This window comes from Brienomyrus brachyistius, chromosome 6 (assembly GCF_023856365.1).
Source record: "Brienomyrus brachyistius isolate T26 chromosome 6, BBRACH_0.4, whole genome shotgun sequence".
Taxonomy (NCBI): Eukaryota; Metazoa; Chordata; class Actinopteri; order Osteoglossiformes; family Mormyridae; genus Brienomyrus; species Brienomyrus brachyistius.
The window spans coordinates 13,302,522-13,324,272 of record NC_064538.1 but is presented as its reverse complement, the minus strand read 5'-3'; the positions used below and the strand labels follow the sequence as shown (position 1 = coordinate 13,324,272).

At 42.3% G+C, this 21,751-nt stretch overlaps 2 protein-coding genes across 3 annotated transcripts; one reads left to right on the top strand and one right to left on the bottom strand.

Moving 5' to 3' along the window:
• On the top strand, positions 1–9,159 carry b3galt4 (UDP-Gal:betaGlcNAc beta 1,3-galactosyltransferase, polypeptide 4). Of its 2 annotated transcripts, XM_049018206.1 has the most exons (3): positions 1–170; positions 3,468–3,521; positions 5,549–9,159. In XM_049018206.1, exon 3 carries the CDS (start codon positions 5,693–5,695, stop codon positions 6,779–6,781), a length of 1,089 nt encoding a protein of 362 aa, XP_048874163.1. In that variant the 5' UTR covers positions 1–170; positions 3,468–3,521; positions 5,549–5,692; the 3' UTR covers positions 6,782–9,159. The 2 variants fall into 2 exon arrangements, with proteins under 2 accessions (XP_048874163.1, XP_048874162.1); XM_049018205.1 differs by lacking the exon at positions 3,468–3,521.
• Positions 9,160–9,644: 485 nt separating this feature from the next.
• On the bottom strand, positions 9,645–17,818 carry wdr46 (WD repeat domain 46). The gene is made up of 14 exons (XM_049018198.1): positions 17,711–17,818; positions 16,874–17,044; positions 16,673–16,753; positions 16,062–16,174; positions 15,867–15,954; positions 15,572–15,633; positions 15,195–15,299; positions 14,254–14,404; positions 13,492–13,727; positions 13,240–13,393; positions 12,203–12,350; positions 11,395–11,585; positions 10,653–10,766; positions 9,645–10,370 (listed from the first exon to the last, which is right to left on the bottom strand). The coding sequence occupies exons 1-14, from the start codon at positions 17,771–17,773 to the stop codon at positions 10,260–10,262; spliced, it is 1,788 nt and encodes a 595-aa protein (XP_048874155.1). The 5' UTR covers positions 17,774–17,818; the 3' UTR covers positions 9,645–10,259.
• Between the last annotated feature and the right edge of the window lie 3,933 nt (positions 17,819–21,751).

The following is a 21,751-nucleotide window of genomic DNA, read 5'->3' as shown; positions in this document are numbered from 1 at the left end:
AACTTTCAACTATTTTTTTTACTCCTCCCACGGGTTGTGCCCCTCGTGTTGTGCGCATTCATTTCCCGTAGCTCACTGCCGCACTTGTCAGTCGCTACACTTTTCATTAAATCATTTACATTAAATCACAGCATCTACGTGGAAGAAGCAGCCGAACATTTCTCCTACAGGTTCGTTTAAATGCGGATGTTTCCGTTTGCCTGCATTATTCGATTTAGCTGCGTAGAAATGTTAGGCTAAATAAAACATATTATAAATTGACCAAAATCATGAACGTGGGTCCCACAAAAATAGTAACGTTATGAAATGATCAGATTACAGTGGTCTTTGGAGAGCACAAACGCACAATTCCATAATTCGTATTAGACACGATTGTGTGACTGAAGCAGTTCAGAGGGACATTGTATTGAAAAATGAAGGGACGGGGAGATATATGAATGTTAGCAATAAGCCAAACAACCGTGTTTCCATTAACGTAGTACGCAATTTTCTGTGAGGCGATAAAGTGAAATTGTGAATAAGATTTGGTTTCTGTAGCTGTACGTGTTTCCATGAAATTTGTAAGACATTTTCAGGAAGTCGACAAAATTTCGGAAAGGCTGCGTTTTCAGTAATGGGAGTCGTTTGTCATCCCCTTAGATTAACATCGCACTTAAACAGGGACTTACGTTATAAAAGCGGTGTTAATGACTGCGGTTAAAATGTGGCCTGTTCTTATGTACGCTTTGAAAACATCGTTAGGAAAAGAGGACGTGAAATGAGCAAACGTGTAGCCTATATACAGATAGGGTATCTACGAATTTGCAAATTCTGATTTTGCGGTTTTGCGAAGTTCTTTTTTTTTGACTCGCAACAAAAAACACCTAAAAAAACACGAAAACATTATTTTGCGATATTTGAGTTTGTCTGCTACCTTTTTAAGGTACGTGGCTGACGTTATACACCTCCTTATCCGCACCATCAGATTCATTTGCCTTGTTAATTATTCGCAGGGTCTTATTCCGCGGCTGAATTTACCTTCTTATCCGCAGCTTCCACAGAGGGCAGAGTTCGCGAGGCATAAGGCTACATTTTGAAAATACAAAATGACAAATGAATAAAACGTTTAAGCAGAAACACGTTAATTTCACACGTTTTTCACAAATCTCCCTGTAATGTTAATGGTCTCTTGATACTCTTGGTACCAATGGTACTCTTGCACAACGCGAATTTCTTTCGTGACGGTAAACTGGCAGCATGGCATGGTGAATAATTGTACACATTCATTTGAATAAGAATCCACATTTACAGTTGATTTACAGTTTGAGTCACTCAAAATGGCATGTTTCCAGCTGTGTAAGTACAAAACCAGTCTGGGCCAGGCTAACAGTGTTTCCTTACGTGAGCACACCTACTATGTAATATGTATATCACATTTTCCTGGCCTACAATTGGCCTACCATGCTATGCTTCCAGTTACTGTCACAAAAGAAAAATCACATTATGCCTGGGTAATTTAAAATTTTGTGATTGTCATTGACGCACCACAGCACGCAACAACGAAATGTGTCCTCTGCATTTAACCCATATGTGACATAGCAAGGGGCAGCTAATTCACCACCCAGGGAGCAGTGCTTGGGTACAGTACCTTGCTCAGGGTACCTCAGTGGTGCCTTGCTGGTCGGGGATATGAACTTAGTCTTTCAATTACAAGTGCGCTTCCCTAACCATCAAGCCACCACTGCCCATTGGTGCCTGTAATCTGACCATTTAGTGCTGTCTAACTTTTGCTGAAGGTGATCGTAAAAATGGGACGGTACTTCTTAGATAAAATGGGACATGTTTTTAGATGTAAAACCCATAGTTTGGGTGTGCGCAACTCGTTAATCACGATCGACCAGCGTTTCTAGGCAGATCACAATACGATAAAAAGATAATACTTTATTTCATTGGTGGCAAACCGGTTGATTGAGACCAAATACCGGAAATACCAGTTTCATTATAATTACAATTGTTCTATATTATTAGACTAAAACTAAGTGTGTAAAACAATTGCTGATTTGAAGATCTTGGATATTATGAGCAAAAGGTTACATTGAATTTATTAATGGTTTCTTTTCTTGGTCAATAAAATATTACTTTGTACAATTACAGTATATGTTTTCTCTTTACCATAAATCACTGTCCCAGTTTAGCCGAACTATCATATCAAGAAGTGAGAGGTACCTCTCTGTTTTATCCAATTTATCTTTTAAATAATACATAGATTTTTTTTAATGTCCTCTCAAAACTTTTCTTCAAGACATGCAGCTAATAGAAAAAAAGGTTTGAGGAAATGGCTTTCATGCGATTTTTACCCACATAAATATCCTACTCAGGCATAGTTCACCCAGCCACTCTATGAAGTGCAAGTTGTTTCTCTATGTATGTATGTATGTTTATGTATGTATGTATGTTTCTGTATGTATGTATGTTTATGTATGTGTTTCTCTATGTATGTATGTATGTTTCTGTATGCATGTATGTATGTTTCTCTATGTATGTATGTACACTGCCAGTGAAAAGTTTTTGCACACACTGAGATTTCCTACATTTACATGTTACTCGCTGAACATTTACTAAAAATACACTCGATATTGTTTTAAATAAATTTGCAGTATGTTTACCATTTGAGTATCTTTAGTAGCTAGAAAATGTCATTGATTCATCAAAGTAACAACCATTCTTTCTACAAGGGACATTAAATACTGCTCTGTCTCATGGGATGAAACAGTTAACTAGTGCATTTAAAGTTAAAGGATGGCCTAGAATCTGACTCTGCCATCACCACACAACCAGTTAACAGGATGTCAGACAGGCACTGTTACATGCTCTTTCCATGTTATAAAGGAAACTTGTTCTATTTGACTTTCTTTTTCATTTATAGTTGTTCACTCAACTTTCCTGCGCTTAACAAAAAAAAATATCTGCAGTTTATGAAACACATGGAAAAGTGGTACAAACCCATGGTGTGCAAAACCTTTTGACTTTAGTGTATGTGTATATGTATGTATGTATTTGTTTGTTTAATCCAGTTGTACTCTGTCATGTTTGCACTGAACATTTCTTCGTTCCTGTTTTCACTGTGTCCAGTCAATGGTAGTCAAACCCCAACCGGTTCCAGTATGTTCACATACTGGCAATAAAGAGTTCTGCGAATAAGAACCTAACTACAGCCCCGGAATAAGATACTGCGAATAGGAAGCAAATGATTCGTGAGCTGCGAATAAGTAGCCGACGTCAGTTTCGTTTTCAACTTTGCATCTTCAACATGCGTAGAATGTTGGTCATTGGAAACGCCACTGTCGGTTCTGGCTTTGGAAACCGATATAAATATGAATGGCTCCGACATAGCCGGTAGATGGCGCCAGCAGCTGCGGCGCAGTGAGTCAGTGGATGTCACTGAATATTTCCCGTTATCCGACTACAACCATTTAAAACGAATGTAGGAATGGAAGTCATCTGAACGAGATCGTGAAGGAGGCCTCGCCATTGAAAATAAGGTTTGTGCGATATAATACGAAATCCTTCCTTCCTTCTATCCATCCATCTATCCATCTTCTGGTCAGGCCTATTCTGGTGAAGCTCGCCAGTGACCATGTAATGTTTACCCGGCAGTTTGGGACACATGGTAGACTGATATACCCTGGACTATAAAATATTTTCATTAGCATATACTTAAAACACTGTAAACTATGGTAAGCCTTTGTATATGTGTTCAAATGTTTACAGTAAGCGTTAAGTTCATGCTCAATATTTAAACTATGTCGCGTACACTTAGCTAATAGAAAACATTAGCTAAGTGTACATCTCACCAGAACAGAAATCGTCAACATGTTAGTACTCCGGCAAATGTGTCCATAACAAAGACATTAAAACAATGTAGGCTGCGTTTTTAAGTGCGATATCCTTGTAAAAATTACGTGTAGATCAAAACGTATGAGAGAGTAATACGAGATTTTAAATAGGGCCATAATAATGCAATTTATATAGAGATGCATAATCGTATTGAAAAATTCGCGCCTCGTATAATTTGTGACATTTTACACGCATGATTTCACCACGAACTGCTTATTCTTGCATAGAAATGATGCATGGGAAGGTGACACAGAACGTATGAGTTCATGTAAGGATGATATGGAATTAAATACTTTTGTAAAAGATCCGTCACATTGCATTACAGATGTCATATTAATATTTTATTTCCAACATTTTGAAAGACCATGCGTAATGTAGTTGACATTTCTGTGAATTTTCCGTTATTAATATGTATCTGTAAGTGCTCGAATTGTTTTAAAATAAATCATAAAATTATTAAACGGTCCTACGAAGCAAACCTGTTATTTTTCTTAAACTGTAATAGCGGCTGTCAGGGGCGTCATCACATAACCAGTGAATCGGCCTCTGGACCAAGCTGTCTGTGCCTTAATATAGGTCTGCTGTGGTCAGCATTTCAAGTAATGCAACAATGGGACTCGGGAGTTGCTAATTTGGTTTTTGGGAGTACATAGCTTTTTCCTGCGTGTGTGTGGTGGTGGTGGGGGGGGCAGCCACCCTCCACCCCTCCACTCCAGTAAGCATGCCTATGTTCATGATTAAAACAAGTGATTAACAGACATTTACTGTATCCTTGAGTTACAGAACAGTGTTTTTATCTGTGTAAAAAATTATGCTGGTTTAGTCAAGAACAGGAAAAAAATCATCAGTCATCTAAAATGTTTTTTATCTAAAATACATCAGTTTGCACTATATGCTTGTCTGCATTTTATGTACCTTTCTGCTATATGCTCAAGAACTTCTCCTTCCAATCAATAAAGCTAATCTTATTTAATCTTTACATTTTTATTCCAACGAAAAACACCTTAAAGGAGAGCTTCGTAACCTGTTTGCATTACAAATATTATGGTCGTCACGTTTTAACTGATTCTGCTTCCTGCAGCTGGTAGCTGATTGTGCTTCCCTTGTACTTAATAACCTTGTGCTGAATATGCAAATTTGAGTATGCAAAAGTAGGTAAATATGAGATTGCAATCTCACCAAATGGTTTCTTCATCCAAAACAGCATTTTTTACATTCCTTTTAGAACTCGAACTAAAGAAAATGAAACACATTGTGCTCATTTTCCGTAATTTGGATTTGCAATCTCTAGTTTTTAGGGAATTTGGCCATTTTTATCCATAGCTGCAGCTTCAGTGTAAATAAGTGTTTACTTTTTGGACATTTTCAGAATATTTGAGAAGTTTTTCTTTAACATTTTGGGTGATATATGAGGTCAGTGCGTCACGTGAGTGATGGTTTTTTTCTATAAAATACATGCTGGATCCTTTAATACACATTTTCATCAAATATTATTTTTATGTGAGACTTGGGACCAAATCTGCAGTGTAAGTATATGGAGGACGTGCCACCATTTAATGCAAATTAAAACAGAAGAGTCCTTTGCATAATTTAAGGAGTCTTTTTTAGCATTTTGAGTGGGATTTGAATGTCATGCATAAGCCATGTATTTTTCTATTTTTTTTTTTTGCAGAACACATGACCCTGAGTGCACCAGACAGAGTGAGCGCCAACTGGCACGAGGAAGGAGAGTGCAGAGCGTTAGAGAGAGGCTTGATAAGACGGCGGCGGAGGCTTTACACCAGTGGGAGTGTGGAGTCACGTATGCTGTGCTGGGATGGTGCGTCGTGGGCCTTGGAGCTGCAGAAGCCCACTGTGGAAGCGAAGGGGCAGTATGGTAGCTGGCTTGATGGCGCTGCTCTGCAGCCTGTCCGTTCTCTTCCTGGATACCATCGAGACCTGGTCTGTTGCCCTAGGTAGGAATAATGTGGCCGTAGGGCCGTGGGTAGGGCATCCCTACGGCACTGTGAAGAGCCCCCCTGACGATTACCCCCTCATGCCCAGCCCGCTTGTCTGCCAGCGCGCCAAGCCCTTCCTCATCACCATGGTCATCAGCGCACCCCATCACCAACAGGCGCGACAGGCCATCCGGGATTCTTGGGGGGGCGAGACCCAGGTAAGGGGTCGGCGGGTCATGACCTTATTCATGGTGGGCCAGACCAATGACCCAGTACTCTCCCAGCGGCTTGAGGAAGAGGCCCAGGATCACAGAGACATTATCCAAGGTCCATTCCTGGACACATACTCCAACCTGACTCTCAAAACCCTCTCCATGCTCAGCTGGGTCCGGCGCTTCTGTGAGCAGGCGCCTTATGTCGCCAAGGTGGACGACGATGTCCTGTTCAACCCTGGCACCCTGCTGCGCTATCTGAACAAGAGCCATAGTGCGGAGAGTGACCTGTACCTGGGCCGCGTTCACATGCGTGTGGCTCCCAAGCGTAACCCCACCAGCAGGCACTACCTGCCTGCCGCAGCCTACACCCCAGAGGTCTTCCCTGACTACTGCAGCGGAACTGCATATATTCTGTCCCGCTCTGCCGCCAGAAAGATTTCCCAGGTTAGCGACGCCTCCCCCATACCCTTGCCCCTGCCCCCAGAGGACGTCTTTATGGGGCTGTCTGCTATGGGGGCCGGCATCGTCCCGTCCCACTGTCCCCTGTTTTCCGGTGGCCCCGGTGTGCCATACAGCCGCTGCTGCTACCAGGCCATGATATCCGTGCATCACACTCCCCCCAGAGAGATGGTTGCCTTATGGACTGAGGTTCAATCCCCTCCTCCTTGTTCTTGGCTTAGTCTGAAGGCATCTTTGGGCATCTGCAAGATCAGAGCCTTTGTTAACGATCTGATATGGGAAGGCGAGGAATGACCCTGGGATGACCGTGACAAGAGGGATCGGTGGGAAAGGGGAGCTATGGAAGCAGACATGAAAAATAAAGGAGAAAACACATTTACACAGGAAATCAGCAACATTCACAGAACACCACGTTGTGTGCAGACTTGTTTGCATTTTGCATTCCTTATATTTTTTGTTACTCGCAAAGTGCATGATGTGTTAAAACACCCTTTGTAGGCTTGACACATGCATCAAAATGCATCTGTGAACTCGGGTTCCTCGACGCCTGCTTCATTATTATCTGCGGAGGGTGTTTTCACAATTGGTCCCTTTCCGTCCTCAAAATGGAATCGGTATGTTTTGCACAAATGTGAATCCTGCAAACAAACTCAGACCCGTCGGAAACACTCCAGGTTCACTTCGCCTTTTGCCGTCATATTTTAGCCTTCTAGGCTTGTGGTTGACAGACCACATGCTATCATACTGGGATGCTCGACAAATAACCATGGCTGCTAGTAAAAAAAAGTGTGAACAGAAAGAGGGCCAGTAATAAAACAGTCCTTTTTCAAATGATCTTGCGGTGAAGGCGAAGAGTTCCTTTCTTGTTGTTCCACTTTAAGAGGACTGAGTTTGGTTAGTTTAAAAAAGGGTATAAGTGCACTGAACCAAGTCTGTTCAAAAGATTTGAAAATGACCGAATGAAATGCTGTCTGGGTGCATTGTCCAAGTCTAATGGTACATCTTGTATTCTGGAATCCAGGAGGAGAATCGGGCTTAATATTGATGTTAGGTGTCATTTGAAGAAACCTAATCTGGACTTTAAAACAGGTTGACTGAAGACAGTTAAGAACTCAGTGAGGTTACCCGATGAGGAGGATTCATTATGTTTATTTGTTAAGGCCTGATGAGGTAGCTTTGTGGTCCTGATAGTGCTGGGCGGTATGACCAAAAATATGTATCTTGGTATTTCTTTAGATTCTGGCGATTTTGTGGTGTACCACGGTATTCATTTTTTTCAAATTCACCCTTATCGTGACAGCGGCTGTTTACAGGAATAAAATTTGTTTACGGATGTTTTTTAAAAGGTGAAAAATCATGTACATTTAGCTTGTTAACATAACCGACATGTTTCATAAAACTATTAATGTATATTCAGCTCGACACAGACATGTTTTATTGAGTATTACTATAATTTACTTTGGTAACATGCTTATTTAACTGGCATGATTTTAGTAATTATTACCATCATAAATCGATAGTATTCGGCATTTTGCTTTATGGATATGCATTTAATTGCAGACCCAATTAAAGGCTATTACATGTAATCCAAAATTTCAGACACAGGCTGTAAATGCTATAGTGCTTAATAGTTATACATGGTGAATTGTTGTAGCGTTGTTACTTTTGATTATATCAATCATTAAGTAATCTACCAATTAATTTGATGATTCGAGTATTCATTTATATGCAATGTTATTTAACATGTATACATAATTGCAACTGGCACAAATATTTCATATATAATACGGTAAATCTAGGCATCCCACTTAATGTTTTTGGACAGTATTTGCCTGCTGGGTTTAAACCATGAATAAGTTGCGCTAAAACATTTTTAGTCATAGGAAACCAAATTTGGATTGTGTTGCAAAGTGTTGCCGTTCTAATGATAATCCCTTTTCTGCATTATGTAGTATACGTTTAAAACAATCAGCCTAATGTTTACCAGAGCTGCTTTTGCATGAGCATTGTATGCAACCTCCGAGACAACATAATCATTTTCGTCCTTGTTGTTGGACTGGTTCGTAAGATTGCGTGGCGCTTTTGTGAGAAATTAAAGAATGGGAGGAGAAAAGTGAGCAGGAACTGGCCACAAAAAGACATTCAAATACTGCAGAACATGTCAGCGCCACCAGCTTGTTTGACAGATTCTGTTGGTAGATGATAAATTCTATTTGACTATTAGATATTTCAATATGATTTTTCTCTAGAATCGTTCAATCCTACTCAAACCACAGTAAGACCTTAACAAAAAATAATTAAAATTAACTGGTTATGTGGGGCGGCATGGTAGTGCAGTGTTGCCTCACACCTCTGGGACCCGGGTTTGAGTCTCCGCCTGGGTCATGTGTGTGTGGAGTTTGCATGTTCTTCCCATGTCGTTGTGGGGTGTGCCCTGCCTCGTGCCCATTGCTTCCGGGATAGGCTCTGGACTCCCCATGGAATGATGGGGCTAACCTTCATTTTAGCAGCGAATGTTCTGTCACAGGAATCATAACAATCAAAAATATGAGTCGGTGATGAGAAAGACAGGCTAGGCTACTTTGAGGGGCTAGGATGTATGTATGGCTAAATTCAGATTGTCAAACCTGAATGTCTTCTTTTAAGATGCATTTGCATTGAAGTTCTGCTGTGGTGATATTTAAGTTCTGCTTTGCTGTACTGACACACTACCTCATTTCCATTTGAGTTTTAATGTGAAGTGCTTATACACAAATGTTGCTTTCCTTCCATATTTGGACCCTAATTCTGCATGCGCCGTCTTCCACCACATTGCCAAGTAATTGAAAAGGAAAGCTTTAATTAATGCCTTTTAATAATCAAGTAACGCAAGTTCAATTGAGTAATCGTGTTAGTTCTAAATTGTGCTAAGTGTAACTGTAAGAAGGGTAGTCTGTTATAAGGAGTTCACTCTCAAGACACTCCGCACAGCGATATGCAACACTTCTATTGCAGTGTTACAGCTGTCATTTCAGTTACGCTACGCCGATATATGAAAAATTCATACCAGACTAGAAATTAAAACCAGTGTGTTGGATGAACCAGTATACCACCCAGCACTTGGTCCTTGCATTTACTGTACTGCACACTGCTTTACAAACACGCTTCTCCCTAAGTATTCCAGTGGCATTGCTTTTATGACAGCATTTTGTTACCATAGTGATTTCCATAGCTTTTTTCAGTCTTGCACTTGACTATATCAACAACATATATTGGAAAATGTTTGAGACTAGCAATATTCTAAATTCCTAGACTTGAAAGATGATGTATGTCCTCATGAACAGTGAATCATTGTTTGTTTTTTTTTTTTTTAAAAAAAGGGGTAGCCAAGAAGGACTAGATGACCTTTTGCTTGGATGTCAAACACATACCACGTTCTGTATTCATTCAAATTGTCCTAAATAAAAGTTTTATCTCCCCCTCTTTTGCGAATTCATTTGAATTGCGTGAGCTTAAACGTCGAGATTTCTGAAACCTTAACCAATTTAACTAGAACTTGTTTACTGTTGTGTCAAACCATGACATATTTATTGGACTTTGGTTTGACTTATGGGATTTAGAAAATACACAAATAACCACCATGAAAAGTACATTCTTACAAAAAGGGACCGTAGCTCAGCTTAATATTCTCCAGCGAAGCCACTTTCTTGCAGGCCAGCTAAGCGATGGAACAGAAGTTCATTGGACACTCTCCATAATATCTGCCAGTGCATCTGGACACAGATCCACTGCCCTACTTATTGAATCGGTCTAGAGCAGACCCCTGGCCCTGTGTCGTCTTTTTCTTCTGCGACATCTCTTTCTCTTTTATCAGTCTCTCTTCCACAGTCTTTTTCGTCAACTCCTAAGAACAGACGGCAAGAAAGGCGGGGGGGGGGGGGGGGGGGTCAATACTTCTTAAAAGGTCTCATTTAAGAGCTTTATAAAGTCAAACACATGCAAGAGGTGAGGTTCAGGCTGTTACAGGGGCGACACGATCCATGGAGTTCAGCGTAATGCACAAAACTCGCATTTCCCAACCATGAACATTAGATGGCCTACAAGGATACATCAGTGCAGATGCAGTCCACGAGTTCACACAAAAACATGTGTGCTGCATGTCTGAATGTGTTTATGAACGGCCTACCCTTTGATCCTCATGTGCCACTTGTTTCTTGCGCTTCTGTATGTTCCCAGCTGAACTCCGGCCTTTTTTCTTTTGCCGCGGCGTAAACTTCTCCTTGGCGAGTGGGTCAAATCCCTGTAGGTAGGGAAACGGGCCTTTAAATGAGGAGCGTGTGAGGCTAATGGCAGCCGAGCCCCTCCAACTCACTTAGGCTGAATTACTAGTGTCACTCATAATGCTGGCCGGAGTAAGCCAAGAGTTTGATCTGAAGGCCACATGGATTTGATCATTATCAATATCATTCACGTTTTTTTTTTAAGCAGAAAAGGGCTCTCAGAATAGGAGCCTACATCGTGTCCAGCTCTCTTCAGTTGATTTGGCAAGAAAAGATCAAAGATGTTTAAGAAATAAGAATTAATATGTTGAGGATTGGATAAGGTATACTTGGCTTAAATTTCATTGGGGCAAATGTAAATTAATTCTCTATATTTAAATCAGCAACATTTTACTTGACAAGGCACAAATAATGTAGTATCATACTATTACTTATGTACTCATCAACCAAAATAATTCATCATTAATGAATCATGACACGTTTTATCAAGCATTTACTATATTTGTCACTATATCTGTTCATTCTGTAAACCTTTGTGAACTAATGACAGAACTATTAAAGAATTACTGAAGGAAGAAGTAATGAATAATACAAGTGATATAATGATCTCATGTTCAAGCTTGAGGGCTCGGTGACAGAGGCGCTCACCAGCCGCTCCACTTTCTCTCGATGCCTCTGCTCCCACGAGGCCCGGTCCACCTCTCCCAGCTTGGCTGGGTCCAGACAGATCAGCTCTGGCTGGATCTTCTCCAGGAGGGCTTTGACCTCCCACTCCTGGCGCTGCTTCGTGGTTCGGTATGGGTTCGCGTCCAGTCCGTCAAAGTTAGGCTCGCCAGCGCCTGGAGACAGTTTACATTTCAGGCAGAAGATTATTTGATGTTGGGGTCAAAGGAAAAGGCGGTTTCACTTCACACCGCTAAAGTGTTTATTTCAATGACATGCATGCATTTCATGCCATTCTATCATTATGCATTTCACACGCTAGTTGTGCTAGATATCACCATAGAACAATAATTCCTTTCTGCACAACTACTGCCTTATAATGACGTCAGACTGTGTTGGATGGTCTGTTTTGTATGTTCCTGACACTCATCTCTCTTTTCTTTTAAAGGAGTGTCCTTTTATGATGTTTTCATGGGTAACTGAAACAAAGCCTGCAATTCATTCAGATCCCCTAAATCACAATGAACCAAACTCTCACTACAACTCAATGCATTAAAAGCTATGTGTGGATTACTTAGCCAGTTAGCTAGTTATTGCAGGTGATACTAATCTACAACCTGCAGCCCTCCTCCTCTAGCCATTTCAGATTACACAGCATTTAAATCCTCCCTGGACCATTTGTGTTTCGCATGTTAAGATGGGGTCCTTATAGACCGCAGGCTGCTGACGAGTGTGGATGTGTGTGGTCCTTTAAGGGTCAGTGTATAAAGGGGGCCTAAGGGGATCAGCTGACCTGGGACGATCATGCTGGTGAAGCCGTCCGAGTGTCCGATGCCCAGAACATCCTCAAAGGGGCAGAACTGCGCCCCCCACACTGACCCATGCACACGGTGAGCCATGTAGGGCTTTTTCACAGGTGTCCCCCACACGTCCTTGTAGACCTGTGACCACGTAGGAGGGGGTCATCCAAGAGTCTGAGGGACTTTCATGTCAATCACACAAGACAGGAAGAGGTACCACTTTACAATAAAGCGCTCTTCCGCCACCTTTAAATGGTAGTAACTCATTAATGGAAAGAACACAGTGTTAACTTGTTTAAAATCGTCTGTTAATAATTTACAAAGTGTAAAACAACCTAATTAATAACCAGATTATAAATTACCCATAATCCCTTTATATGGAAAGGCTTGTAAATTGTAAAGTGGCACCCAGGACGATTATACAGCTCTGGAAAAAATTAAGAGTCCACTCCTTATTTTTGTAAGAATCTGAAATTTTAAATCCTGGTTTAATCCTAATTCTGCTGGCAGAAGGTTACATTGAGCGGCAGCAGCTTGCAGGCTCAAAATGACTAAGACCGCCGTACAGAAGAATAAGACGAAGCAGGAAACACTGGGAATGACCAGTAACCAGCCAGGTAAAGGGGAGGAAGTGACTTTCTAATGGCAGATGACCGTCAACTAATCCGACAGTTTCTCATGAATCAGAGGAGGACATCAAGTGACCTTCAAAAGGAATGGGAAACAGTTAGTGCAGGTATGAAGTGCACTGCTAGGACAAGTTCATAACAGGCTCTTAGAAGCAGTCTCATAAAGCAAGGAGGAAGTCCTTCATCAATGAAAAACAGAAGAGCAAGGTTGGAGTTTGCAAAAAAAAAAAAAAAAGTATTTTATAGAAAATCACACCCATAAAATAAGTGAAACAAAAATTTTGGTCTCAATTTTTTTTCAGAGCTGTACAAAATTCACATATTCTGTATTAAGTCTTGTTTTTCCAGATTTATCTGCATGTATAATTTTGAGAGGGGAATTAAAATGGAGAAGTGGCAACCTGAACAGTGTCTCCAGTAGAAGCACACAACAGCCCCCTCTGGCTCAGAGACAGGCACGACGCCCCCGCTGGCAAAACGTAGGACTGCAAGGGCCGGAACGCTCGGATGTCAAACACCTTTAACCTCCTATCGAGCCCCGAGGTCACCATGTACCTGAAGGACAGATACGTCACCGTTAGTCGAGAGCCGATGGCAGAGGAGGAGAGCGTGAGACACGAGGGAAGCTGTCAGCAGCCGAAAGCGCGACTTACGTTCCAGTCTTATCCACAGCGAGCGAGCGCACGCCCCCGCGGTGGCATAACATCTTTACCAGGGGCTCCCTCTGGTTCGGGGACCACATGGTGACCGTACCAGTGGGGTGGCCCAGATGGATGATGGCGTTGTAGGGATTCTGCGCCATCACATCCAGGCGGCCCGCCTTAGTACATATAGCGGCTACCTCTTTCCCCACGGACACGTCCAGGTACTGCAAGAACCCTGTGGAACTCTGCCATGACAACCAAAATATGCGGCATACAGTGTTAATGTAAACACAGGGCACAGGAATTCTCTTTAGCTACATATTCAGCAGGAGCTATATGAACAAGAACCGAGGTTAAGGACCTTGCGCAAGGGCGCAGTCGTGTTACGATTAAAACCCGTGGCTGGCAGAGTCAACATGCAATCTTCCTAGCAGAGCCATACGCTAGCCAATAACGATAAAGACGGACAAATTAATGAACAAAAGGAACAAAGCAACCGCAAGAAAAAAAAAATCTCGTTAATTTAGGCACGACGGCAAAAAAGCAATTTCATACCAGTGATAATGTCAGTGACTTTGTTTGCCTTGGATTAAGTCCTTCATTTGTTTGCTTTATGAATAAAATCACTATTCCATATATGGCACCATTTCCCACCCTTGGCAAACTATAATACATAAAACACACAGTGTCCCCACTGCCCTCAACTCCCCACCTACTCTCTCCTTCACACCACAAGCCCCCACATTAAGTAGAAAAGTTCCCTAGACGCACTGCTGTAGCGAGCAGGAAGTGGTAAGGAAGGAACTGCATGCGGAGAACGTCGTTGAATCTGCGGATGCAGTGCAGCTCGATCCCAGAGGAGTCGTAGACATACAGCCACTTCTTCTGAGCGACTGCAAACATGGCCTCAGTGTGGAGCCACCTAGAGGCCAAGACAAGAGAGACCGACTGCAAATGGGCAACAAAAAAGGACATTGGTGCAGCTGATGACAGGGCCAGGAACAGCGATGATTATCCGCTTTAAGAACATTCACCACCCTCCCGAATCCTACGATGTAGCATTAATAGTACAATTAGCAACAGTAACACACTGAACTTGGTGGCAAAGCAAATGTTAAAGGAGCAGATACAGTCATGGCAAAAAATTTGTCAGAAAACATACCACTTCACTCCAAGAAAAGTGTTGCAATTACAAATGTTTTGGTGTTGTCATGTTTATTTCTTTTGTGTCTGTACACACAGAAACTCAACAACAAGACTGAGTCGGCATTTCTCCATTTTACCTGGCTGCAACTGGGAATTACCATATTGCCAGCACCTGTTAATAGCTACGGGTGAATGGAATTACAAATTAAAGGAGCATCACATGCTTGAAATACAGTTATTTCTTACAATTCTGATAAGGTGCCAATAGTTTTGTCCAGGGCATTTTTGACGTTTTGTGTGGAATGTCTCAGATTTGTCTATTTCTAGTGATTTACTTTCTCCCACATTGTAAGCATCAGTGTCATGATTTACTAAACTAAGTGGTAAATGTACCAGTAATTTAAATCAGCTGCCACGGTCATGACAGGTCAGTGTGTCTGTGGGCTCAGATATGACCGGTGGGAAAAGCAGCAGGAAACAAGCCATGTCCGGATCGTGTGCTTATCATGGGGGATACGGCACAGGCAGACGTGCATCTACAAACTTCATTTTTTTGTCAGACTTACCTGACATCATTCACAGCTTCCATGACGTTAATCTCGCACATCAGCTGTTTGGACTGCCAGTCAAAGCATGACACGTGACCCCGTCTACCGCCCAGCAAAAGATGGCTGGAACACACGGGAAGATATTTCAGGCATGATTCATGACGGCATCGGCAAAAAGACCAAGAGATATACTATCCCCTCACGGCACGTGTACACTTTAATCCATGCATTTTGTGTAAATATGTATAATATCGTAGCCTATTTATTTTTAAAATATGCATTTTAGAACGCCATTTAAAACCATGGTCTACATGCCCTCTTAATTTCCACCCGCATATTCAAGTTTAGGAAAATATTCACCGGTTCCATCAAAACTTGTGGGAAAGAAAACATACCGTCCATTTCGCGTGTAGTCCAGCCTATAAGGGCCAAACTGCGTGAGAGACAGATTGAAGTACTGTGGAGAGCAGGAAGTTAAAAAGACAAAATCAGCACACGACCACCACTACCTGAGCAATGAGTCCATTTGTTTTGTACTGAATGCAAAAAAAGTATTTAACAAATAATGTGCCGTTAGCTTTACTGTAGTAGCCAAAATGCTGGTCAGGAACATAACGGTTCACTTTCATTAGGGTAGCAAAATCAACCCAACTAGGATTCTGGACAATGTCAGCAGAGCCTCAGTCTCACCTTTGTGGCAGAGGTGATGTCTACAGCTTCTGTAATATCATCCTGCGCAATGGTGCACGTTTCCTCATCTTCGTCGGCTTCCAAAAACCTGGCGTCAGGTAAGAACAAGGAAAGCCCTCAGTCACACATTTCGGCCTCGGTGATTCCCGAGCCGAGTAGTTGCTTCCCAGACTGGGAAACTATGAATTTCATTACCCAGCATCCTCAGGGAGCAGCAGGTCAAAGCGTGCAGCCTGTGTTTTGGCCAGGTCAGACGCGATCTCGGAATGCAGCAGGGCATGTTTCAGTTTTCCCTTGGTTTCTGAGGACTGTACAAAAGGCACAATTCACAGAAGATGTGACGTAAAAGGGATGACAAATTGTACGGGGGGGGGGGGGGGCAATTTAGTAGTAAGCACTTTATACATTAGTTTTTTAGACTGCTAATTACATTGTTGGGTCATTCTATATCAAAATGGGCCGGGGGGGGTCGCAGGTTACCCGCTCAGATTCCCCTGAAAAAAATTCTAATTAATTGTATACATTTTGCTGAGCAAACTTTTCAGTCCAACGTCTCACATTTGTAGCTCCTTTGATCAGGCATGTACAGTTTTTTCCTGCCAATTATGACATGGAAGGCTGTGTGCATGCAGTAACCATATGTATTATTTTTCATGGAATGATTGTACAATAATATTTCAAGACATTCAAAAAGAACCCACAAAAAGTATGGATGTAGGGCCATTTCACCTGCATGTCTAAAAAAACAAAAGTTCTGCTCAAGTGCTTTTCCTAAGATGATACTTTGAAGAAGTTGTATTACTGACCAGCTTTGTTGCATCTCCTCTTTCAAATTTCTGAATGTTCTCCTTGGGGATTGGGGCAGGTCCAGGGAAAGGATCACTGTTCTGCAAGATTGGTCACAGACATTTCAGAAACTTCCTCTGGAAGCTTTAAGCCTGCGATAAATTTTCAAGTTAATTATCTTCTTAAAAAGGTGCTGCTTTAGAATAATGTCTTGGCCTCACCCCAGAGAGAGTCTTCTTTCCCTGAAGTGTTTTTTTCTTTTTCTGGCTTCCCTTCATTCCCTGTTTTTCAGTTTTACTCTTTTTCTCCTCCTTGTTTGGTTGAGTTCTGTTCTGTTCATTTTTTTCTTCCGTTTCTTTCTTTTCTGTGGATTCCCAGTACCTTTTAACAGCCTGGAATGATGACACACAGGGGATAAATAAATGATTTACTTTGAACCAACTAGTTGAGCATAAAGAGTGACAGAGTACTCATCTGGTTGGTTGAAAGTAAATTATGGTCTGGATTTTTACTTTCTGGACCTGGAATTGCCATCTCTGCTGACACACATACACACACACATACTGACGCGCGCACACACGTCTCAAGATACCATGGGATGCCCATGGATGCCATCGCCACCATGGGAGTAAATGAAAAACAATTCCCATTGAAAATTTACTCCCAATTATCCCCCTAAACTCTTGTCACTCCCGTAAACGTAAATCTACCGAGTGTATAAGGGGCACTCGACAGCAAACTATAGTCGAGGATGCCCGGCACCGCTACCATGCCCCTTGAAATATTTTTACTCAAGCCATGTATATACAACCCAGTTAAAATTACTTACCTGAATACATTTAAAAGCATCGAGATAGTAGAAACAACTGGCAATTCTACATAAGTCGTGGTAACAGCATGGTATTAAAAAATGAAAATGAAAAAAGCAAATCAAGAGCTGAATTAAGACGTGAATTAAAGATAACACTGCATACAAAACCCACGTTGATAACTACAAAAACTGGTCTATGTGGAATTGTGACAGTGTAAAACGTAATGCAAATTATATGAATACTCACGGTTTTTTTCTTTTTCTTTTCCACGTGTGATTCAGTCAACGCTGCCCCTGTGGCCGCAGCCATTTTGTTTGTTTTTTCGCCCTCCCCCTTCCCCCTACAGCGGAAGTCGTCACGATATACGCCACACACGGAACGCCCGGAGCCCAGCCCCCTAAGTCCTCTCTCTCTCTCTCTCTCTCTCTCTCTCTCTCTCTCTCTCTCTCTCTCTCTCTCTCTCTCTCTCTCTCTCTCTCACACACACACACACACACACACACACACACACAAACATCCACTCACTCACACAGGTTTATAATTGCTGTATGTCTTTGTAGGGGCTCTCAATTCATTTATATGGGGAAATTTCTGTTCCCGAAATGACAACCGTAACCCCCACCCAGCCCTAACCTTAACCATAAGTAACCAAACGAAATATGAGACTATTTTATTATTTACAAAATTTTAGTTTTTTGATTGCATTCACAGATGTGTGTACCTGAAAAATGGTCCTTGCAACTTGAAAATGACAGGTTTTTATTAATTTCAGGGAACATTTGGTTTTCGCAATGTAATATAAACATAATCCATGCACACACACACACACACACACACCAAACATTATCGGGGCCAGACTACACAAACTCATAGAGAGTAATGTGAAAGTCCTACAGAGTCCTTCCAGGAACATGAAAGGAGATAAAAAGTAATGGGAGGTGATTTTATTTTCTGCAATACATTTGCGTTACATACTGTAAGGGGCAATTCACCCCAAACCTGAAAATGACGTGTTTTTAGAGGGGATTTAGTGCCATCTATCCATCTAGGCTGTTCTGCTGGGAGTTTCTTAGTCTCGGAGATATCAGCCATTGAAATGTCTGGCTTCTCTTGAATATAATGGGACTGAATGGGATTTTTTCTGTGGTGATTAAAGCGCCGGAAAAATACATGTGAAAAATACAACAGCAATGTCTCTTACCAGAAATCATGGTCCAGTTATTGAAGATAATCTAAGAGTTTGTATTCTTCTGAACTTCACAGTACTTCTCCTCCAGTGTGTGGGGAGCAGCAGCTGTGGCTCAGGGGACGAGCCAAACAACAGCTCCAGCAGGGTCTGCAGCTCAAGGCCAAGTGTGAAAGTGGCTGGGCTGTAACTCTGCGATAAGCCTACAGGACCAATGGCAGGTGGGCATCCCAGTCATGCTGGTGCTCAGCCACGAGGATCGCCAGTTGTGTAGTTGGGGGTATTCACCAGCTCGTTGCTCTGAAGATGAAGTGGGGTGGTGCGGGTCTTTGTGATCCTCAGCCACCGGTGGACCTCCCCGAACACTTTGAACTTTCTCCCCTGGTCACTGTGCAACTTCTCAGGGCCCCGTACCTGCATAGACTCCTGCAGGAGCTTAGCCACTGTGGTGGTGGCGCTCAGGTCAGGAGCTGCATATGCTTTGTGAAATAGTCTGCTTCTGGCCTCGGTTCAAGAAAAGGGGCCCAGGATACCCCCCCCCCACGTTCCATGGGGGCACCCACCAGGTACGGCTGCAGGGGAACCCAGGACTGCCGGTTGGGACCCTTCCGAGCCATGCCCACGTCACAGCAGCGCACAAACAGCTTCTTCCTTCTGGCAGCCGGGCCAGTAGAAATGCTGCTGCAGCTTGCCCTGCATCTTCTTCACCCTGGAGTACCCGGCCCCAATGGCTCTGTGCACCACCCACAGCATGGCAGGGCGCAGGCTCCGGAGCTCCAGTAGCTGCAGCAGCTCCCCTGCACCATCTGGCCATCACCACCATCCATGCAACAAACCTTCATGTTCATCCAGGGTGTCCCACTGGGAATAGTAGACCTTGGGTTCTGGGCTGGTGGCAGTGATTGCCTCCCAGCCCAATCACCTGCCCTCACCCAGCCACACCCTTAACCTGGTCAGCACGGGGTCGCTGTGTTGCTCTGTGATGAGCTGCTGGCAATCAAAGCCCTGGTGGACATGGTCATCTGCTGCTGTGCAGACAGCGGCTGCCATCACAGTGAGTTAGTCTTGCTCCTCTACTCGTGCAGCAATTTTCCTAATGTGTTACTTATAAAGTACATTACTGATTTTAATCTTGGTGCCTTATGCCTTAATTTGACCTGGTTAAACCTAATGAATTCATGACACTGAAATGAATCTACTTCAGCTGCATATAGTTATAAGCTTAACCCTATATTGTGAAGGTGGTGGTGCTGCTGCAATATTTCAGTCCAAACTAAGAGTGTCTCAGAAAAGTGTAACTACACCCTGGATTTTGCTCTTAGCTACCGCGGTGCCTGAAGTACAGAATATCTACGCTGCTTTCTGACTACGCCACCCCTCATGTTCCTTCCTATGATGTGGCTAAGTTTGAACCCTCCTAACAAAGGGGCAAATGAAAGTAAAACCCCAATCCACTTTATTACAAATAACTAAAATCAGTTACACAAGTAAAAGAGAGACAAGTAGCCCAGCACCACACAGCATGCAACACAGCAAGCACTACACACAATTACCACTGCAACATACAACTCTATGTGAAACTTACAGACACCCACCAATACCATGCCCCCCCTCTTAGTGTGGCACCCTAGCAGCGAGGAGCAAAAGCCTGTGTGGATCCGGCCTTGTGCAGAAAGATCCCATATACAAACATAAGGGGAGGAGAGCAACCGGTATCCACCACCAAAGGTTTAATACTAGATTATTATCATACTGCTGGGCCCATAGCAGCAACCAGAGCAACTAATAAAAGTAAAACAAATGAAAAACCCCCTCACATTTCATAATTATTCGTTTGGACCCCCCCACATGTAGCATAAAATATTAGTTTTATGCCAGTGTGTCCTTCCACATTCAAAATACTTCTGACGCCCCCGACCTTACATCTGAAGCCTTGCGTGAAAATGGACTTGAACAGGTAACTGTAAACATTGAGCAATCGTTTCGCAACACTCTAGATCTTGTAGCTTAACTTAAGAAAATAATGCAAAGAGATAGGAAACCTGCCCCCTGGGACTCTGATCATACACATGAACTTTAACAAGCTTCATGCAAGATAGAGCGCAACTAATATTCAACTAAACCAGACGTTTTCAGATCTTCCTGGAAAGAGAGCCTCTCTAAGTACAGACAAGCACTAATGACAGCTACTGTAGGTCTGTGTATCTCTCCAGACTAATAGAAAAGAACAAAACAATCCTAAATCCCTGTTTGAATCTGTGTCTAAGTTAGCAAAGAATTCTTCAGTGTTCTGATGAATTATATCAGTCTGGCTTTAGGTCAAACCATAGCGCAGAAACAACCTTAGTCAAAGTAGTGAATGATTTGCTTATGGCTTCTGACCATGGCTGTATATCTGTTGGTATTACTAGACTTAACTGCAGCATTCGATACTGTGACCCATAATATCCTCTTTGACCGGCTAGAATCTGTGGCTGGCATTTAGCGGACACCCCTCTCTTGGTTTCACTCATATTTAACTGATCATTATCAGTTTGTCCACGTGAACAATGAATCTTCCCAGGCGACTGAAGTCAAATATGGTGATCAGGGATCAGTGCTGGGCCCGCTACTGTTCACTTACATATGCTACCTCTTGTTAACATTAGAAATCATGGTGTTCGGTTCCACAGTTGTACTGATGATACACAGTTATACATATCTGTTAAAACAGATAATGTATCCCAGCTCTCTAGCTTAGAAAATTGTGTACTAGACATACGGTGTTGAGAAAGAGAGGTAAAGAGCATGCACTGATTACGGTGCATTGCCGGACCCAACACATGACAAACCACGTCATGGACGTGAACCTGAGTGCAGCCATGTGGACGTTGTTACCTCAGCACCACGCTAGTCTGAATGGAAAATTATGGAATACAGTGTTGGATGAAAAACAAAATTCCTTGTGTTAAACAAAGAAAAAATTGAAATACTACTAGTTAATTAACTAATTAACATATTTATTTCAACCAGTTCACACACTCATATGCTGCACCTAATATTTCTCACACTGAGAAGCAAGGAATAATGCTCATGAAGGTGTGTCATTATATAGAATTAAT